Genomic DNA, 22,571 nt, shown 5'->3' on the forward strand with positions numbered 1-22,571 from the left:
AGCCCTAATCGTGTGATTTGTAATTTGGTAGCCTTCTGCTTTCCTTGATATCGTGTTGCTCTGTGGATGGATAAGTGCGGTTTTGGTTCTAGCAAAAACGGTGATTCTTCAATCGGCTTATAATTTCCCCACACTCTCCCAAACCAGTTTCCTTTATGTTCAGTGCAGGTCTAACAATGAGGAAAGACTGTGGTTGTGTGACATTGCGTTTGTCTCTTTGATTATGCGTACATGCGCTCTCTTTCAGTGCCGGTGAGATCCTGAGACCTGACTGCAGTCTGCGACAAAGAGCAGAAACTGCAGACCTCATCGGCATATTTAATAGCCAGAGCAGGGGGACTAGCACCGCTTCTGTCCCAATGCCCACTCTCCACTCTGTGTAATTGAACCTGGGCTAAAACAAATCAGAATGTCAATCTTAAAATCACCCCCACCTCCCTCGATGCATAGAGTTTGGCCAGAAAGCTATCGGTGTGTAATGTGAAAGCCAAGGCACTGGGAATTCCCTATTTACTCACCCCTTTACTTCCTCCTCCAGAATTGGATGTGTATCTCCTGGTATGTGCTGGGCTGCCAAGGGCTGAGGACGCTGCCTTACCACTGCCTCTGTGGGCATCCCTGCCAGTGTGCTTCTACAGCAAACCATCATCCATTACACTGACTCCAATTGGAGTCCAATCTGCTAGTCACTGGTGGATGGTGAGGCTGGTCCAAGTTCAACATTAGCCTTTGACTCCCCACGTGTGACACACTCGATGTCTAATATATATGCGTCCTGTCTGCCATAAAACGCCCACAAGAAAAGGATATTTGTTCTTATACAATTTTTTTATGAACATCTTAGTTTATAAATCCATTTCCGTCTCACCATTGTTCTCTGCCTTTCCCTCGTATATTGTTGTGTTCCTGCCATGCAGCACAACACCCGCCCTTTGGCTATGCTCCAAAGATTTTAAACACACCTCTATGTAGAGAGATTAAGCTCTCACTCACATAGGACTGGGTGACCTACTAGTTCAGTCTTATTTAACAGGGATGTGTGTATCTTTGTAAGATAATCTTGTTCTATAACCAGTGAGTTACTCCAGACTAGGGCTAATGTTCCATTTCAAGAATAAATAACTTTTCTCCTGGGTAACGTGGTATTTCCCGCCAAAACAGGAAGTGTCGTTCTAAAGCATGTAATTCTAAAGCAAGAGTCATCGATAATCTTGCAAGGTTTTGTTTTATGATAGTTAAATAAATCAACACCTGACAAAGTAAAATGTTGGACAAATACACTTAGGCTAGCATACATCGGGCGGCAGGGTAGCTAGTGGTTAGAGAGTTGGACTAGTAACCGAAAGGTTGCAAGTTCAAATCCCCCAGCTGACAAGGTACAAATCTGTCATTCTGCCCCTGAACAGGCAGTTAACCCACTGTTCCTAGGCCGTCATTGAAAATAAGAATTTGTTCTTAACTGACTTGCCCAGTTAAATAAAGGTAAAAAAAAAAAAAAAATATATATATATATATATATATATATATATATATATATATATATATATATATATATATATATATATATATATATATATATATATATATATATATATATATATATATATATATATATATATATATATATAGCCACGGCATAAAATGCATTTAAATGGCAACATAAACTTTGTGTTGATGTTGAAGAAGACACCCAGTAGGCTACGAGCTGAAAAGGGATCTGTGTAGCACAGTGGAGGAAGTGAGGAAGATTGCACATAACTTTAGCAAGTCGGAGGTCTGTGATGGAAGAGTGGGAAAGGGCTCAAGTTCAAATTGGACTGCAGCACACGTTTGGAACAGTCTGGCCGATATGGTAGATGTGTGTACCGCAATACTGTCTGCAATAGCATGGTAGGAGAAGCTGTCCCTCGCGGCAATTTCTGCTCGAATTTCATCCAGTGCTTACATCGCCTTGAGGTAAGACTGCATCGTTCTAGAACGTTTTGCCGCTAAACCCCCCTGTTCTCTTGCTGAAGCCCCCTCTATACACTTGCATTGCAACACTTGCATGGATGTGGGTCCGGATGAAACAGGCTTCAATTTTGCCCTTGCAGATGTAGTTTTCTTCCTTGGTGGCATTAGTTTTATTGAAGCTTTACGCAGGTGAATTAATAAAAGTAGGTAGGCCTACCCTACAGTGGGAAGCCAGATTAAGACATTGCATATAACAGTTCAGTTTCACATCATGCTGTTCATATAAATGATATATTGTAATTTACCAGTTTATTTATCCCGGGGAATGGGATAACTGTCTGAAGTCTCTAACTCGGTTCCCACTATTAAACCCTACCCCAGACATGACTGTTTACTCATGCACATTATTTTACCACTGGTTCCATAGCTTCCATTGCTGAGAACCATGGCAGAAGAATCCTCTCCACTGGCCTTCAGCGCCAACCAGCACTCTGTTACATCAAAATCACTTTGCTGTTGCACTATTTCATTTAGCGCCCAGTAATTTATCTTGGTATACCGTGACGTACCTATATTGTGAATGTTTTTTTTCTTCTCTCCCTTGTATTAAAATAAATACACCAAGGCCTGATATTGGAAGTTTACCCAACGTCCAACCTCTTTTCCTTCTTAACTCACAATCATGTAACCATCCACTTCTGTCCCAATATTGAATTTTCACTTTCCAACTGACCTCTCACATAATTGCATACATTGTATAATATATAGGAAATAAGGCAAACCATGGTTGTTTTAAATTTTATTTGTACCAGCAGGGATGGGATGCGGTACTACAAAAATTAAACTAGGCTCGCTGGACACTGCTCTATCCTTTTCCCTCTAACACTGTCTTTCCCTCTCCAGTGGGCAACAGTGACGTTTCATCTTCCACACCATGTGCTAAAGTTGGTCGCCAGTGCCATCGTGACTGAGCTGAAGAAGATCAACCAGAACGTCGCTGCCTTGTCTGTGGCCTCGTCCATCATGGACAGGCTCTCCTACCTCTTACCAAGTGCACGGCCTGAGCTGGGGGTGGGCCCAGGGCGCTCTGTAGATAGGTGAGCAGGACCTTAAACCATGACAAACCTCATAATGCACCAGAGGCGTTAAAATGACTCAAATAACCTCATCTCCCCAATACCAATCGGATGTATTTCGTTCCTTTTGTTTTGCCTGTATTTCTGGATTGACAAGTTTGACCCTTGCGGTCTGTCTTTCAGATCATTGATGTACAGTGAGGCAAATAGGAGAGAAACGTTCATGTCGTGGCCCCATGCCGGGTACAGGTGGGCACAGCCTGACCCCATGGCCCAAGCAGGATTTTACCACCAGGTAGGCAGTGTAAGGACACCACCTCTCCCATCATCTCTCCCTCTAATGCTTGCATAGTGAAGAAAAATGTACATTTGATCCTCCAATTACATGTTTATCATGCACGCACACACTAGTTTGCATGCCGTTTGAGACCCAAGTTGCTGCATGGCACATTATTGCTGATGCAGTATAAAGAGGCATAATATTTCTGTACATAAAGTGTAAAAGATTAGTTTTTTTTTAATAGTGTGTATGGCTGAGCCTCATGATGCTTGGCTTGGAGTCCCTTCTTGTTGTGAAATTCCTTTTCTCTCTCTGCAGCCTGCCTCTACCGGTGATGACAGGGCAATGTGTTTCACATGCAGTGTCTGCCTAGTGTGTTGGGAGCCCACTGATGAACCATGGTGAGTCACTCATTAGTGCCGAGCGATTAACCAACATTTAGTTAATTTTGGGGATTATAATAGAATTTAGGTTCAATTACTTGAATTCATTAATTTCGGGGCTGTTTTTGTTGTCCTAACGATTCGTTCTCTAGAGAGAAATCCAATCATTCACAAGTGAAATCAACTCTTGAGCTATGTGAGATGCTGGTGCTGTAGTTTTTATTAAGCAAATATTCAGCCTAGTTCAGCGCAGAAAGGTGGTAATTAACTACAGTCACCATAATCCATTGCACCATTTTTTTCAGTCTCGGACACGGGTCAGAGAGGAAGAGGCGAAGCGAAAGGTTACACTCTTTAACAAAATCTGTCCAAAATAATCCCAATGTATTTCTATTGGTTTATTTTGGACCTAACCTTGCCTTTGGGACAACGACTCCCAATCTCAGGGTAGAGACATGAGCATCTCGTCATTCATTATATACAGATCTCTGGACGGGCACTTTTAAAAAGCTCTAAAATCATTGTAATGTCATTATTTTATATTGCCTTTTAATGCATTTAAATCAAATCTCAAACCGTGACTACTTTTAAATAATTTAACTGAAATGGAACCGACCAAACAAACTACTAATCGCTCAGCACTCTCTCTCACACACACACACCACAGAACATTCAGATCGCACATTAATTCACCTCTAAACAACATAATGACCATGACCTCCGCCTTCTCGTCAGGTCCGAGCACGAGCGTCACTCCCCCAACTGTCCGTTTGTGAAGGGTGAGCACACTCAGAACGTGCCCCTGTCCGTCACTCTGGCCACCAGCCCCGCCCAGTTCCCCACCCCTGACGGCTCAGATAAGATCGCCTGCTACGGCTTCGGCAGCTGCCCCCACTTCCTGGCAGCCGCCACAAAGCGTGGCAAAATCTGCATCTGGGACGTGTCCAAGCTCATGAAGGTAAGGCTGCGCGGCGTGGTGGGAAACATGATACTGATGACAATGTGAAGGTTTCATCTGGCCCTAGGGGAACTGGTGAAGTCAATATTTCAAAGTAATGTCATTGGGTAAAGAAGTAGAGTTTTGCTGATGTCTGCCTCCATGCTATGCTTTTGGTGTGTGTCTGGGTGGCATGAGCGTGAGTCCTGGATGTCAGACTTTATTGACATACATAAAACTTATGAAGGCATGAATATATAATACATGTATCTCTATGTGCCTGTTGTTATTTCTCATGTTTGATTTGAAGATTCATGATTGTTTTTGCTTTCCCTTCAGGTGCACTTGAAATTTGAAATCAACCCCTACGACCCGGCGATCCTGCGACAGCTGATTCTGTCTGGGAGCGAGCAGGCCCTGGGGACCCAGGAGTCCAGGAGGCCCACCTTAGCCTGGCTAGAGGACTCCTCAAGCTGCTCAGACATACCAAAACTAGAGGGGGACAGGTACTACTGGACACACTCTATGCACACCTAGTCAATGAGAGTTTAAATGGAGTTGTGTTAAGTGTATGTGTAAAATAAAGGAAATCTGTTAGGACCTCTTTTTCTTTGTCTCTCTGCCAGTGATGACCAGTTGGAGGATTCTGACAGTGAAGAGCATTCCAGATCAGAGTCCGTGACGGGTATAAAGTCACTCTTCAAATCTTCTTATTCTTTCGGTCCGTAGACTACTTTCTAGGTATCCATAAGATGACCTATCGCATTTATTTGTGTCTTTCCTGTTCCCAGGCCACCCGTCCCAGAGGGAGAGCATGGAGGTGAGCCTGGGTGTGACAGCGCTCAGCGTCCTGCAGCAGCCAGAGAAACTCCAGTGGGAGGTTGTGGCCAGCGTGTTGGAGGACACAGTCAAGGACCTGGAGGAGCTGGGTGCCAACCCTTCCCTGGCCCAGGCCAAGGCCGACAAGGCCAAGGAGAAGCTCCCGGAGCACCACAACATTCCTTTCCCTTGCCTGCTGGCTGGAGGCCTGCTCAGTTACCTTGCTGCCCCACTCCCCTCCTCCCGCCGCTCCATGGACGGCCCCCTCAGGACTCAGGGCCCCGAGCCTCCCCATGTCGTGCCTGACCAGGGCCCCATGGAGATAGAGTCCTGTAACCTCACTCCCTTGGAGCTGGGCTCGCCCAACTCGGCCGCACCCACCGTGCGCAGGACTATGCCCGTGCTCTTGCTCTACAGCTTCAAGGAGTCGGAGGAGAAGTCGTCGGGCAAGGTGTTTGCTCAGATGAACAATCTAATGAGCAAGGGGCTGCATGAGGAGGGCTTCTCCGTGCCGCAGATCATCGAGATGGAGTTTGACACCCACGAGCAGCTGCTGCTCCAAGACCCGCCCATCACCTACATCCAGCAGTTTGCAGACGCTGCCGCCAATTTAGCCACCCTGGACGGGGACAAGTGGAGCTCGCTTGCGCCGCGGCCGGGAGCCCTGGTGCAGTGTCTGCGGCTGCCCAAGCAGCTGGAGGAGGAGAACCTCTACGTGGACTCCATCACGCCCTGCTCAGACGGCGTGCACCTGCTGGTGGGGCTACAGCCCTGCTCTGTGGAGTCTCTCAGTGCCATCAACCAGGTGGAGGTCCTCAACAACCTCAACCGCCTCCACTCAGCCCTCTGCAGCCGCCGCAAGGGAGAGCTCCAGCCCCTGCCCACACTGGCCAACGGACACGAAGCCCTCGCCTCCGCCTCGCCCCCTCAGACCCCACTCATCCTGCCCCCGCCTGACCAGCAGCAGCAACAGCCGTCCAGGGCCCTGGGAGGCTGTGGGGGTGGAGGCTACCTGGCCCTCTACAAGCTCAACTACTCCACCCGCATTGTCACTCTGGAGGAGGAGCCTATCAAGGTGCAGCACATCAGAGACCCCCGGGACGCCGTCACCTCCCTCATCCTGCTTCCGCCAGACGTGCTGGATGGAAGGGAGGACGACAGCGAGGAGGCCTCAGAGGAGAAACCTCAGCGTGGGTTTAAAAATGGCTCTGGCTGCGGCCATGTGTCTGGGTGTGGGCCAGGGACTGGTACCAGCAGCACCAAGGTGAAGCAGGCAGACGTGGCTGGACTGGGCCACCTGGTGATCACCACTCAGGCAGGGTACATAATGATCCTAGACCTTTCCACTTTGGAGGTCCTGGCCAAAGTGGAGCCGCCCAAGACGGATGGGACGGTGGATGAGATTGACCCTTTCGTCTCTGTCACCTACTGCTCCGGGACTGACCGCCTGTGCGCTTGCACTAAAGGTGAGGAATGAATCAGAGTCTAAGGCAGAAATGACATTACTTAGATTCCCCAGGTTTTAATGGTGCAGATGATGTTGTACTATCATTGTAATAATCTGCCAACGCCTGGATAAGTGATTACTATATATGATACAACAATGAAAAAAGATGACCTGTGTGTGTGTGTGTGTGAGACGTGAGCGAAGCCTGGAGGGGGGTAATGTGTTCTAGGGAGTCAGGTTTGTTTTTGAACATTTGTGTGGCTTGGTCCACCAGCTGTTTTACAGTCTGTGCTGCAGGCTGGCATTTATTGAAAGTAGAAAAAGAAACAAGTGGGGTTTTTAAATTATTTCACTATTGGAATAGTATCATTAAGTTTGGTAGAATATCCATATATTCTAAATAAATGTTATTATTTTTATGTTTTTAACCTGAGCACTGCTGCGCGAAGGAGAGAGGCCGCTGCGCTATTGCTGCAGCGGAGCCGGTGTGTGTGTGAGATTGAAGTCTGCAGACGGAGGGAGGTAGAGAGAGATGCAGTAGCCAAGGCAACTTGGCTTCAGCCAAGACTAGCTAACTTGTAACTAACTTTGCATTATGGTTTGCAAGTACTCGGGTAGTGAATTGATGTTAGCTTCAGCTGTAAGGTAGTAAGGAAGTTAGCTTACAAAGCTGGAAGTTACTGTAATGTTTTGCAAACAGTAATTAATAGTTTCTACATGGCGTGTTCAAGTATCTTAAAAGAAAAATGTATTATTTTTTTTTTTACCCCTTTTTCTCCCCAATTTCATGGTATCCAATTGTTTAGTAGCTACTATCTTGTCTCATTGCTACAACTCCCGTACGGGTTCGGGAGAGACGAAGGTTGAAAGTCATGCGTCCTCCGATACACAACCCAACACTGCTTCTTAACACAGCGCGCATCCAACCCGGAAGCCAGCCGCACCAATGTGTCGGAGGCTACACCGTGCACCTGGCAACCTTGGTTAGTGTGCACTGCTCCCGGCCCGCCACAGGAGTCGCCGGTGCGCGATGAGACAAGGATATCCCTACCGGCCAACCCCTCCCTAACCCGGACGACGCTAGGCCAATTGTGCGTCGCCCCACGGACTTCCCGGTCGCGGCCGGTTACGACAGAGCCTCGGCGCGAACCCAGAGTCTCTGGTGGCACAGCTGGCGCTGCAGTAGAGCGCCCTTAACCACTGCGCCACCCGGGAGGCCCTATTCAAGTATCTTAACTACTGTGCAGCATGAGTGTGAAGCTAGCATGAATTTGGCCTGCGGTGATTAAAAAAAATTATAATAATTTGGACATAAGACTGTAAAAACCCCAGCAAATCAGCTCCAAATTATTTTAATTTAGAAAATCTGTTTCAAAGTATTCCCAAGCATAATAGAGATATGCAGTTGAAGTCTGAGGTTTACATACACCTTAGCCAAATAGATTTAAATTCAGTTTTTCACAATTCCTGACATTTAATCCTAGTAAAAAGTCCCTGTCTTAGGTCAGTTAGGATCACCACTATATTTTAAGAATGTGAAATGTCAGAACAATAGTCGAGAGAATGATTTATTTCCGCTTTTATTTCTTTCATCACATTCACAGTGGGTCAGAAATGTACATACACTCCATTAGTATTTGGTAGCATTGCCTTTAAATTGTTTTACTTGGGTCAAATGTTTCAGATAGCCTTCCACAAGCTTCCCACAATAAGTTGGGTGAATTTTGTCCCATTCCTCCTGACAGGGCTGGTGTAACTGAGTCAGGTTTGTAGGCCTCCTTGCTCGCACACTCTTTTTTCAGTTCTGCCCACAAATGTTCTATGGGATTGAGGTCAGGGCTTTGTGATGGCCACTCCAATACCTTGACTTTGTTGTCCTTATGCCACTTTGCGAGTGTGCTTGGGGTCATTGTGCATTTGCAAGACCCATTTTTGACCAAGCTTTAACTTCCTGACTGATGTCTTGAGATGTTGCTTCAATATATCCACATAATTTTCCTGCCTTATGATATTATCTATTTTTGAAGTGCACCAGTCCCTCCTGCAGCAAAGCACCCCCACAACATGATGCTGCCACCCCTGTGCTTCACGGTTGGGATGGTGTTCTTCGGGCTTGCAAGCCTCCCCTTTTCCTCCAAACATAACTATGGTCATTATGGCCAAACAGTTCTATTTTCGTTTCATCAGACCAGAGGACATTTCTCCAAAAATTACCATCTTTGTCCCCATGTGCAGTTGCAAACCGTAGTCTTGCTTGGCGGTTTTAGAGCAGTGGCTTCTTCCTTGCTGAGAGGCCTTTCAGGTTATGTCGATATAGGACTCGTTTTACTGTGGATATAGATACTTTTGTACGTGTTTCCTCCAGCATCTTCACAGGGTCCTTTTGCTGTTCTGGGATTGATTTGCACTTTTCGCGCCAAATTACTTTAGTCTCTAGGAGACAGAACGCATCTCCTTCCTGAGGGGTATGACGGCTGCGTAGTCTCATTGTGTTTATACTATTGTTTGTACAGATGAACGTGGTACCTTCAGGCATTTGGAAATTGCTCCCAAGGATGAACCAGACTTGTGGAGGTCTACAATTATTTTTCTGAGGTCTTGGCTGATTTCTTTTGATTTTCACATGATGTCAAGCAAAGAGGCACTGAGTGTGAAGGTAGGCCTTGAAATACATCCACAGGTACACCTCCAATTGACTCAAATGATGTCAATTAGCCTATCAGAAGCTTCTAAAGCCATGACATCATGTTCTGGAATTTTCCAAGCTGTTTAAAGGCTCAGTCAACTTAGTGTATGTAAACTTCTGACCCACTGGAATTGTGATACAGTGAAATAATCTGTCCGTTAACAATTGTTGGAAAAATCATTTGTCATGCACAAAGTAGATGTCCTAACAAACTATAGTTTTGGCAAGTCAGTTAACAGTAAATGTGTTGAGTGGTTGAAAAACAGGTTTTAATGACTCCAACCTAAGTGTATGTAAACTTCTGACTTCACCTGTATGTGATTGTATACAAACGTAAGCAAGGTTTGAAAATGTTTTGGTTAAAAATATATCTGTGCTTCTTGTTGTCAATTTGCAGTGTACAGATTATTTGTAGTTTGTTACGGCCCCCTGACCATCTGCTCAAGAAATGAATTGGCCTGTGGCTGAATCGAGTTGATGATCCCTGGGCAAGAGCTAGAAAAGAGTGGAGCAGCCACTGTGCACTCGAGCTAGGGGATTTCAGCTGCACTTTCAATCAGTAGATGATGTGAGGCTTGTTTGACAGAAGTACTGAATGTAACAAATTTGAGTACAGAACCGTTTTCTTTCATGTTCTGGTATGGATAAAGTATAGACCTTTCGGTATACTGTGCGACACTTTATAGCCTTCTCCTCATTCAGCATTTAAAAGAAAAATGCATTGCATTATTGAACTCTCCACTTGCTACACACATTGAGTCACTTTGCCACTTGGTTTGGCCAACATAAACTACAAGCTACATGAAGGCTACCGGTCGTCACTAGTTACCAAATCAAATGTATTAGTCACATGCGCTGAAAACAACAGGTGTAGACTTTACAGTGAAATGCTTACTTACGAGCCCCTTCTCAGCTGTGCAGAGTTAAAAAGCAAGTAATAATAATGGAAATAGTGACAATAAAAACGAGGCTATATACAAGGTGTACCAGTACAGAGTGAATGTGCAGGGGTACGAGGTAATGAATCATTTAAAGTGTCATGGAAAGTATTCAGACCCCATGACTTATTTCACATTTTGTTACAGCCTTGATTATAAGCTCCCTGCCCACTCAAACTTCCTGGTAGTTAGCCATGAGTCATTTTTCAACCCCCTTTTTTACAGTATTTTTGTCCTCACTCATCTTTGCAAATGTATAAACAAATAAAATACAGTAGTATATCTAATTTACATAAGTATTCAATGACTTAATACTTTGCAGAAGCACCTTTGGCAGCAATTACAGCTGTGAGTCTTTCTGGGTATGTCTCTAAGAGCTTTCCACACCTGGATTGTGCACATTTGCCCATTTTAAAACAAAAAACGAATTACAATATAATAATTTTTTTCCAAAATTCTTCAAGCTCTGTCCAATTGGTTGTTGATCATTGCGAGACAACCATGTTCAGGTCTTTCCATTTCAATCAGATTTAAGTAAAAACTGTAATTAGGCCACTCAGGAACATTCATGGTCCTGCTTAAAGGTAAATTAATCTCCCAGTGTCTGGTGGAAAGCAGACTGAACCAGGTTTTCCTCTCGGATTTTCCCTGTGCTTAGCGCCATTCCATTTCTTTTTTTCATCCTGAAAAACTCCCCAGTCCTTAACTATTACGAGGGGCGCCAGGTAGCCGAGTGGTTAGAGCGTTGGGCTAGTAACTGAAAGGTTGCTAGATCGAAAGCCCGAGCTGACAAGGTAAAAATCTGTTGTTCTGCCCCTAAACAGGCAGTTAACCCCCTGTTTCTAGGCTGTCATTTTCAATAAGAATTTGTTCTTAACTGACTTGCCTAGTTACATTTTTTTATAAGAAAACTTATAACATGATGCAGCCATCACTATGCTTGGAAATATGGTGGTTATCAGTAATATGCTGGGGGCAAATCCAACTCAACACTTTGTATTCAGGACAAAAAGTGAATTGCTTGTTGCCTTGTTGCAAACAGGATGCATGTTTTAGAATATTTTTTTTATTCAGCACAGGCTTCCTTTTGACTTTGTAAATTAGGTTACTGTTGTGGCGCCACTACAATGTTGTTGAGCAGCCCTCCGTTTTCTCCTATCACAGCCATTAAACTCTAGCTGTCCCTTCCTCTGAGTTAGGAAGGACGCCTGTATCTTTGTTGTGACTGGGTGTATTGATACACCATCCATAGTGTAATTAATAACTTCACCATGCTCAAAGGGATATTCAATGTCTGCTTTTTTTTCCTCTTTGCCTTCTACTAATAGGTGCCTTTTGTGAGGCATTAGAAAACCTCCCTGGTCTTTGTGGTTGAATCTGTGTTTAAAATGCACTGTTCAACTGAGGGACCTCACAGTTATCTGTATGTGTGGGGTACATAGATGAGGTAGTCATTCAAAAATCATGTTAGAACACTTCTTGCACACAGAGTGAGTCCATGCAATGTATTATGTGACTTGTTAAGCACGTTTTTTACTCTTTAATTTATTTAGGCTTGCCATGACAAAGGGGTTGAATATTTAATGACTCAAGACATTGCAGCCTTTCATTTTTTATTAATTTCTAAAGAAAAAAAATACAATTACACTTTGACTACTTTGACTTTAGTGTGTATAACAGTGACAAATCTAAATGTAATCAATTTTAAATTCAGGCTTTAACAACAATGTGGATAAAGTAAAGGGCTGTGAATAATTTCTGAAGGCACTGTGTACCCTTGTAACAATGTCACATGGATATTGTAATTTATAAAAAGCTTTTTCAGTGTTAAAATAGGCTTAATTTTTCTCACAAATTATATTCGAAAGTATTCTAATACCAAAGTCTGTTCGAATAGTTGAAGAACCGTGCACATCCTAGTTGTCATATGATAAAATAAAAATATCTTCAAGCAGGGATGATTGATTTTAAGGGAAAATCCATTTCTTTGGTAGAGCAGTTATTGTGTTAAAATGACAACTAAACAGAAATGTATTTATGAAATCTTTGGATCCATTTCACATTAAGAATTTTAAGTCTGACTGCAGTTATCTAACCCCCCCTCTAGGTGGAGAACTTCATTTCCTTCAAATTGGAGGTGTGTGTGACGATGTAGATGACAGCGACATTTTTGTCGATGGCCCCCTTTCTAAAGGGGCTGAACAGCTGTTGGAGGGGGCAAAGCCCTCCTCCAACCCCTCGAGCCCAGGGATCACAGGTAGGAGACACAGACCCCTTTACACTTCACATCTCTGCTGCCTCTCCGCTCATTCAATAACTGTGCAGCCCTGTTGCCTCATTTCACCATTGCTGACTATGAACACCTATGAAATATATTTCATGGATATTGATAACTGACTGGTCATTGCTTATTGGAACCCTCTTTCCAGTGAAATCATATGCTGATTGACAACGTTATACTGTACAGACTGGAATAGCAACAATACATTTTCCGGTTTCATAAGTTCTTTACATCCCCGTGGCCTTTCATTTTTTAAATATATATATATATTTTGTACTCTGCCAACCTCTTCTCCCGGTAAGGAGTTGACCTCCTGGTGGACCAAGTGTTGGCTGTGGAGAGCCTGACGTCGCTGGTGGAGCTGACGCGCTTCGAAACACTGACGCCGCGCTTCTCGGCCACAGTGCCGCCCTGCTGGGTGGAGGTGCAGCAGGAGCAGCAGCAGCGTCGCCACCCCCAGCACTTGCACCAGCAGCACCATGGAGACGCCGCCCAGCACACACGCACCTGGAAGCTGCAGAGTGACAGGTACGGACGGACGTGTGGGTATGGGTGTGAGTAGAATCCTTATGGGTATGTGTAGTCAGTGACTCATTTCTCTTAAGTCTATCCACAAACGTCACACTATTAATATACAATCACAATGGCTGTACATTTGGAATATACAGACCCATTCTAAATTCCTCATTGAGGACCACACCTACATGTTCCTTTTTAACTTGTATGTTAACCTTTCTGATCTCCCCATCCCGGATCCGGGATCGTGAATACAGACTCAAGCTCATTAACATAACGCAATGTTAACTATTCATGAAAATCGCAAATGAAATGAAATAAATATGCTAGCTCTCAAGCTTAGCCTTTTGTTAACAACACTGTCATCTAAGATTTTCAAAATATGCTTCTCAACCATTGCAAAACAAGCATTTGTGTAACAGTATTGATGGCTAACGTAGCATTTAGCGTAGCATTTAGCATTAGCATTCAGCTGGCAACATTTACACAAAAAAACAGAAAAGCATTCAAATAAAATCATTTACCTTTGAAGAACTTCAGATGTTTTCAATGAGGAGACTCTCAGTTAGATAGCAGATGCTCAGTTTTTCCAAAAAGATTATTTGTGTATTAGAAATAGCTCCGTTTTGTACATCACATTTGGCTACCAAAAAAAAAAGAAAATTCAGTCCTCAAAACGCGAACTTTTTTCCAAATTAACTCCATAATATCGACTGAAAACATGGCAAACGTTGTTTAGAATCAATCCTCAAGGTGTTTTTCACATATCTCTTCGATGATATATCGTTCGTGGAAGTGTGCTTTCTCTCCTGAATCCCAGGAGAAAATGCCCGCACCTGAAGATTACGCACAAATTTAGACAAAGGACACCGGGCGGACCCCTGGAAAATGTAGTCTCTTATGGCCAATCTTCCAATGATATGCCTACAAATACGTCACAATGCTGCCGACATCTTGGGGAAACGGCAGAAGGTCTAAGCTTATTCCTGTCGCATTCACAGCCATATAAGGAGACATTAGAAAACAGAGCTTCAGAAATTCTGCTCATTTCCTGTTTGACGTATCATCTTGGTTTCGCCTGTAGAATGAGTTCTGGGGCACTTACAGACAAAATCTTTGCAGATTCTGAAACTTCAGAGTGTTTTCTTTCCAAAACTGTCAAGAATATGCATAGTCGACCATCTTTTCGTGACAAAATATCGCGCTTAAAACGGGAACGTTTTTTATCCAAAAATGAAATAGCGCCCCTAGAGATGCAACTGGTTTTAACAGTCTCACATGCGCCTATATATAAAAAAAAAAGTAGCCTAGGATGTCTTGATTTTAGGAAGTATTTGAGGAGGTGAATAATGCGGCCATGCTTTCTTTGTTGTCTGTAGCTCCAGCTGGGACGAGCATGTATTTGAACTGGTCCTTCCCAAGGCCTGCATGGTGGGCCACGTGGACTTCAAGTTCGTCATGAATGCCAACATCACTAACATTCCTCAGATCCAGATCACCCTGCTGAAGAACAAGGCCCCAGGTCTGGGCAAGGTCAACGGTGAGGTCACTCACCGCTATCTCTATGTTGCCTTGGCAAATTTTTTAAATATAGTATCTTGAGCATAGACTATGCAGGACTCCAGAGTAACATTTTCACCTGGTGACTCTGGTGCCACAAACCTTTTTAGTTTGTGACACCAGCCCATGATTTGGCCACACCCCAAAAAATATTTTTCACAGCGTCACACAATAGGAAAAATAGGAGTAATAATCTTATTAAGTCAGTCGAAGTGATCTATTAAGAAGTGTGTTGGGCTACTGAGATGGTATTCAATTAAGAAGTTAATCCAGCTATTTTCATGAATTTTGGTTTGACAATTAAGCTATTTTTGTTATATTCCAGGGCCCTATAAAATCAGTTTTATTCTTTGCTGGGTTCCGTTTTGTGTTATCCAAAATTCTGTTCTCAGTTTTGTTTTTCCAGGTTTCTGTTTTCCTTTGAGAGCAAAAAACAGTCATACTTTTTTAAAAAGAAAAACAAAATAATGGTTGCTTGAAGTCCACAACAATGTTTAAACCACATCAGGAGAGGTCTGGGAAAAATGTGTGAAGTCATTCCAGTGTGCACCTAGCAAGAAGCTGTTTAGCAGTTTTTTGTGGCGCACATGGATGCCAATTTTCAAAACAAATACCTACTGTGTTGATACAAATAATCATGATATCATTCTGTAAGGCAAGCACAGGCTACTTTAATTGAGGAGGTTTTTTGGGAAAGCCTTTCCATCTACCAGAATACTTTTCATTAGGGTCATCGCTAATGGCTACGCAAAGGACACCGCACATACAGACGAGGAATTTTCATTCTGTTCAGAAAGTTGCAGGAAATACGAATCACTGATGCATTCTGTTCATGTCTTATGATACATTTGGGCAAAGGTATGAATTATCAATACATTTAGTTAATTCCCTATTCACTTCAATACATTTTTGAATATTGTTGAATTGTATTTATGTCTGGATTCCATGATTCCATCTGCATTGCCTATTTTATAGGTCCCTAGGCTCCAGAGTTTGTAGATGTATTTTTTTTATTCAGTAGAGATGAATTTGCCTTCATCTTTATGTTCACTAGTATTACGTATAGGGTAAAACCATTTGAATTCATTCTCTTTTCGACAGCATCCCTTTAGATTTAAACAACTTTCTATACGTTTGCACATAGAAGAAGTGGGCCACATTTGTATTTTTCATTATTTTGTCTTATTATAATTATAATTTTTTACCTGAATGTGAAAACATTCACGAGAAGAATCTGCTCAATGTTGACCCATTTTGCATACCCCACCCTACCATGAGACATCCATGGCTTCATCACTGGAAAAGATCAACAATTGAGTTTGTCATTTAAAAGTTTACAAACAGGGTTATCTATTTTATAATTCATTTAAAAAGTTTAATGGTCGTTTGAATAAAACCAGATCAAAGTATGATGACCGAAGTATTAAAAATGAATGTTGCTTCTACATTGACAAAGTTTGATCATAAAGTTACTAGCTCCCTCCCCATGTGACACACTTGGGTTCTGGAGGTGGGATTATATAATTCGGTAGCTAATCTACTGGTGCAAAAATTTAACTGTAGGGTGTCAGCAAATAACATGTATGAATAGTTTAAACTTTAAATTTTAAAGATACTTAGACGTTTCCCCTTTCATCTGTGTCTGGTGTTAGCTAATTACTGGCTAGCTAGGTCATCAGCTGGGGGGGGGTGGTTGTTCAAAACTGGCGCATTTGTCATGTCAACACATCCGTCAGGGCTGCTGTGAACCGCATCACAAGAGGCTTGCCAAACAGGAGATGTATAAAACGCTTTTTGACATCATTGATACAATTTAATTGTTTGAGTTGCTTTGTATCACCAAAAATGCTTGATTTAACTGCTCACTGCATCGAAGTTTCTTGACATAGGCCTTTCAAAAAGCTGTCAGTAAAGGCGAGCTCATGATTATAAGCTCCCTGCCCACTCAAGCTTCCTGGTAGTTAGCCATGAGAGTCATTTTTCAACCCCACAAAAATATTATGGGTGATATGTTAGTCACTGAAAATTTATATTTTACATGGGTATCAGAATGACTGTTAGGGATCCTTTTTATTAACACTTTGTAAAAATGTTTAACCTTTTTTTAAGGTCAATTATCTAAACCTGTTAACTCAGATTTTCATATTTGCATATGTTGTAGCTTAGACCCTACACCATCTGAGGTTTTTGTGTTCTGCCCACCATTGGTTGAGACAAAACATGTTGTTTAATACAGGGTGGGTGTCATTTCAGTCAGAAATAGAATGGACCTATCCCCTTAGACTTGGGGTGTGAAACTGGGATCCTTAATGTTAAGAAGAACATTTTCTTTTTGTATATGCAGAAAGTAAACTTTACAGTCAAATCAAATGTTATTGGTCACATACACGTACAGTGCCTTGCGAAAGTATTCGGCCCCCTTGAACTTTGCGACCTTTTGCAAAATTTCAGGCTTCAAACATAAAGAAATAAAACTGTATTTTTTTGTGAAGAATCAACAACAAGTGGGACACAATCATGAAGTGGAACGACATTTATTGGAAATTTCAAACTTTTTTAACAAATCAAAAACTGAAAAATTGGGCGTGCAAAATTATTCAGCCCCCTTAAGTTAATACTTTGTAGCGCCACCTTTTGCTGCGATAACAGCTGTAAGTCGCTTGGGGTATGTCTCTATCAGTTTTGCAAATCGAGAGACTGAATTTTTTTCCCATTCCTCCTTGCAAAACAGCTCGAGCTCAGTGAGGTTGGATGGAGAGCATTTGTGAACAGCAGTTTTCAGTTCTTTCCACAGATTCTCGATTGGATTCAGGTCTGGACTTTGACTTGGCCATTCTAACACCTGGATATGTTTTATTTTTGAACCATTCCATTGTAGATTTTGCTTTATGTTTTGGATCATTGTCTTGTTGGAAGACAAATCTCCGTCCAAGTCTCAGGTCTTTTGCAGACTCCATCAGGTTTTCTTCCAGAATGGTCCTGTATTTGGCTCCATCCATCTTCCCATCAATTTTAACCATCTTCCCTGTCCCTGCTGAAGAAAAGCAGGCCCAAACCATGATGCTGCCACCACCATGTTTGACAGTGGGGATGGTGTGTTCAGCTGTGTTGCTTTTACGCCAAACATAACGTTTTGCATTGTTGCCAAAAAGTTCAATTTTGGTTTCATCTGACCAGAGCACCTTCTTCCACATGTTTGGTGTGTCTCCCAGGTGGCTTGTGGCAAACTTTAAACGACACTTTTTATGGATATCTTTAAGAAATGGCTTTCTTCTTGCCACTCTTCCATAAAGGCCAGATTTGTGCAATATACGACTGATTGTTGTCCTATGGACAGAGTCTCCCACCTCAGCTGTAGATCTCTGCAGTTCATCCAGAGTGATCATGGGCCTCTTGGCTGCATCTCTGATCAGTCTTCTCCTTGTATGAGCTGAAAGTTTAGAGGGACGGCCAGGTCTTGGTAGATTTGCAGTGGTCTGATACTCCTTCCATTTCAATATTATCGCTTGCACAGTGCTCCTTGGGATGTTTAAAGCTTGGGAAATCTTTTTGTATCCAAATCCGGCTTTAAACTTCTTCACAACAGTATCTCGGACCTGCCTGGTGTGTTCCTTGTTCTTCATGATGCTCTCTGCGCTTTTAACGGACCTCTGAGACTATCACAGTGCAGGTGCATTTATACGGAGACTTGATTACACACAGGTGGATTGTATTTATCATCATAGTCATTTAGGTCAACATTGGATCATTCAGAGATCCTCACTGAACTTCTGGAGAGAGTTTGCTGCACTGAAAGTAAAGGGGCTGAATAATTTTGCACGCCCAATTTTTCAGTTTTTGATTTGTTAAAAAAGTTTGAAATATCCAATAAATGTCGTTCCACTTCATGATTGTGTCCCACTTGTTGTTGATTCTTCACAAAAAAATACAGTTTTATATCTTTATGTTTGAAGCCTGAAATGTGGCAAAAGGTCGCAAAGTTCAAGGGGGCCGAATACTTTCGCAAGGCACTGTATTTAGCAGGTGTTATTGCGGGTGTAGCGAAATGGGAGTGGGTCAATTTCTGCAACAACTACGAGTGTTGAAGCGCAAGGCGCGACTTCTCTGTGTTGTTGCCCTGTCTACCACGCTGCTAACTCATGCGCAGATACTGTGTGTGACTGTGAGAGCCAAGTGTTTAATCTCGCTCGTCTCAATACCCTTGCCTAGTCATTGATGATAGGCCATGCTTTACTGAAGTTACGAGATATGGAAAGCCAAGAAATTGCAAGATACAGCATTTTATTGGGAGACAGCTTTTGATTGCCACTAGATAGGCCTATAGCACAGTTCTGGCTCGGTCTGCCTGGTGGCTGACCTGCCTATACTATGCCCCTCTCTCTTTGTCCCTTGCTATTAAGGGAAAGGGGGATACCTAGTCAGTTGTACAACTGAATGCATTCAACTGATGTGTCTTCCGCATTTAACCCAACCTTTCTGAATCAGAGAGGTACTGTGGGTGTCTTTGGCCCCCTGGGAACAGTGGGTTAACTGCCTTGCTCAGGGGCAAAACAACAGATTTCTACCTTGTCAGCTCTGGGAATCGATCCAGCAACCTTTCGGTTACTGGCCCAATGCTCTAACCACTAGGCTACTGGTATTAAATAGAGGTTGGTGTCAGCTTTCTGCATGTACACAACCGTTCAAAAGTTTGGAGTCACACAGAAATGTCCTTGTTTGTGAAAGAAAAGCACTTTTTTTTTGTACATTTTAAAATAACATCAAATTGATCATAAATACAGTGTAGACATTGTTAATGCTGTAAATGACTATTGTAGTAGGAAACGGCAGATATTTTATGTTATATCTACATAGGCGTACAGAGGCCCATTATCAGCAGCTAGCACTCCTGTGTTCCAATGGCACGTTGTGTTAGCTAATCCAAGCTTATGATTTTAAAAGGCGAATTGATCATTAGAAAACCCTTTTGCAATTAAATTAGCACAGTTGAAAACTGTTGTTCAGATTAAAGAAGCAATAAAACTGGCCTTCTTTAGACTAGTTGAGTATCTGGAGCATCATAATTTGTGGCTTCGATTACAGGCTCAAAATGTCCAGAAACAAAGTGCTTTTTTCTGAAACTAATCAGTCTATTCTTGTTCTGAGAAATGAAAGCTACTCCATGTGAGAAATTGCTAAGAAACCGAAGATATTGTACAGCGCTGTGTACTACTCCCTTCACAGAACAGCGCGAACTGGCGCTAACCAGAATAGAAAGAGGATTGGGAGGCCCCAGTGCACAACTGAGCATGAGGACAAGTACATTCATGTCTAGATTGAGAAACCGACGCCTCACAAGTCCTCAACTGGCAGCTTCATTAAATAGTACCTGCAATACAACAGTCTCAACGTCAACAGTGAAGAGGCGACTCCGGGATGCTGGCGTTCTAGGGAGACTTCCACTGTCCAGTGTCTGTGTTCTTTTGCCCATCTTAATCATTTATTTTTATTGGCCAGTCTGAGACTCTGCCATCATCCCGGAGTCGCCTCTTCACTGTTGACATTGAGACGGGTGTTTTGCTGGTACTATTTAATGAAGCTGCAAGTTGAGGACATTGAAGAGCTAAAGATGCTCAAAGTCGACCTATTTTGCGTACTCCACCATACAAAATGACATCCAATTCTTCCTCACTGGAAAAGATAAATGGTTGCGATTGAAATCACTTCAAATTTGGTAGGAACCAAATTGTTGGTCAGTGTTTTCCAGGGGACACTAATTACATAAGAATAGATGTTACATGTATACAAAGATTTTAGAATATACTATAGGCTCTCTTGATTCAGCATACTGTTGCATGAACAACATGCTGTATCACACCCTGCGTGATTGCGAGTACCATAGGGCGGCGCACAATTGGCCCACCATCATCCGGGTTTGGCTGGGGTAAGCTGTCATTGTAAATAAGAATTTATTCTTAACTGACTTGCCTAGTTAAATTAAAAGCATGTTGATCTAGCATCCTGTATTAGTTAACTTTTTATTTGCCCTAGCTCAGTGCATTAGCTAAATGGCATTAGGCTAGCTAGTTGGCGATCAGCATTAGGAATTCATGTTAGGTATATTCCAGCTTCTTAAGACCAACTAGCTAGTGTTTTGCAGAGAGCAAGACACTCAAACTAATAGTACAATACAGTAAACTTGAATTCATATTAAAAAGCAACTTGGATGCAGTGTCCATCTTGTTTTGAGCAGTCGGCAGGGCGGGCACTTTTTATTACGGGAATCATGAGGATAATGCACTTTGCTGTTTGACAGATTCATGGTTTTATTCTCCCCAAAATACAACAGTTTGATTGTGACCAGGCAGAATGTGCAGATCGCACCAGTGCGACAATAACGTTTTTAACTCGTACTGTCAAGTCAAATGGTCGCAGTCTGGAGACCTGCAATGAAGAGGACTGGCTGCCATAGATAACTAGTCCTTGTGCAGGGAAATATTGATTGTTTCATTTATGATCATGCTTAACACATCTTATTTGCAGATGCCTACTGTCTCAATTAGATTTGTTCTTTCCTTTTCTCTCCAGAGACGGCAGTTGACAGACAGATCTCCTTCCCCCTGTCCCATGTCCTCCATGCCAATGGGGAGAGGAATGGACAGCCACTTTTGCACGACTTTACAGACGACATTCAGTTCATGGACATCGAAGAGACATCAGGTAGAACGCTGCATGGAAAGGCAGCCAGGGTTGATAGATGCAGTTTGACACTTGATTACTGTGTGTTGGGTTGCCACATTGTAGATGATTAGTGTTACTAGTGATTCTGAGGGTGAAGCCGCAAACCGAGGGGTTCCTCAGCCGAGCAGAAGTTTCATAATATTGCTCTTCCTCTTCCAGGCTCCAGGCTGTGCACTTTCCTAGAAGACCATAAGGAGGATATCCTGTGTGGTCCCGTGTGGTTGGCCAGTGGACTGGACCTCTCAGGCCATGCTGGGATGCTGAGCCTCACCAGCCCCAAGCTGGTCAAGGGTAGCAATATCTGCCAACTTTTACATCGAGTCACATTGAAGAAAACTTACCTTGACCATTTTTGTCACTCCAATATGTGTCTTCCCAACTTTTTCTTGAAGAGCGAAAGATGATCTGCATGCCACTGCTCTATCTGAACCCTCCCCGGCAATGTACGTATTGTATTGTATGTTAGATGTTTTCAGTGTGTTTTCTGCTGGTTTGTCCCCCTCCCTGCAGGCATGGCTGGGGGCAAGTACCGCTCGTTCCTGGTGCACATCAAGGCGGTGAGCGACAAGGGCATGGAGGAGAGCCCCATGCCGGTGGTGAGGATGCCCGCTGCCAAGCCTCAGAGCAGCAAGGGCCATTCCCTCTCCACCCTGCTGCAGAGGGCACAAGCCACGAAGGTACTGAGGGCAAAGCATTGTAAAATTGCATTAGTTGTCCATCAGCTTATTTCAGTAGTCCTTCTCTGCTGCACACATGAGGCGCTTTTGACTGATTGTACAGTTGTGTAAATTGAGTGCATGGATGGCCTTGATTGTAGCTTTCTCCTTTGTCTCCATCTGGTGGGAGAATAATGCTATTGCCAGGTTCTCAGTGAGAAGTTGAAAATGTCAAATTGCTTGGATGTGGCTTCCTCATACCAGCAACATCCCATTCTTGAAGGACATTTTCTCTCTTAGTTTACAGCTCTACATTTTT

General features: G+C 43.0%; 1 protein-coding gene across 17 annotated transcripts in view; it reads left to right on the plus strand.

Moving 5' to 3' along the window:
* Positions 1–22,571, plus strand: part of birc6 (baculoviral IAP repeat containing 6) — a 153,632-nt gene that overhangs the window by 10,973 nt on the left and 120,088 nt on the right. For 15 of the 17 annotated variants that reach the window (XM_021610071.2, XM_021610147.2, XM_021610181.2 and 12 more), the window contains exons 4-16: positions 2,857–3,050; positions 3,213–3,333; positions 3,628–3,710; positions 4,428–4,650; positions 4,969–5,135; positions 5,256–5,314; positions 5,421–6,914; positions 12,627–12,776; positions 13,103–13,328; positions 14,696–14,856; positions 21,444–21,575; positions 21,756–21,887; positions 22,107–22,273. In XM_021610071.2, coding sequence (XP_021465746.2) covers positions 2,857–3,050; positions 3,213–3,333; positions 3,628–3,710; positions 4,428–4,650; positions 4,969–5,135; positions 5,256–5,314; positions 5,421–6,914; positions 12,627–12,776; positions 13,103–13,328; positions 14,696–14,856; positions 21,444–21,575; positions 21,756–21,887; positions 22,107–22,273 — 3,309 coding nt within the window. The remainder of the gene's footprint in view (positions 1–2,856; positions 3,051–3,212; positions 3,334–3,627; positions 3,711–4,427; positions 4,651–4,968; positions 5,136–5,255; positions 5,315–5,420; positions 6,915–12,626; positions 12,777–13,102; positions 13,329–14,695; positions 14,857–21,443; positions 21,576–21,755; positions 21,888–22,106; positions 22,274–22,571) is intronic. The other 2 variants (XM_021610114.2, XM_021610217.2) reach the window with 1 other exon arrangement.

The sequence above is a fragment of the Oncorhynchus mykiss genome, chromosome 1 (assembly GCF_013265735.2).
Source record: "Oncorhynchus mykiss isolate Arlee chromosome 1, USDA_OmykA_1.1, whole genome shotgun sequence".
NCBI classification, from domain to species: domain Eukaryota; kingdom Metazoa; phylum Chordata; class Actinopteri; order Salmoniformes; family Salmonidae; genus Oncorhynchus; species Oncorhynchus mykiss.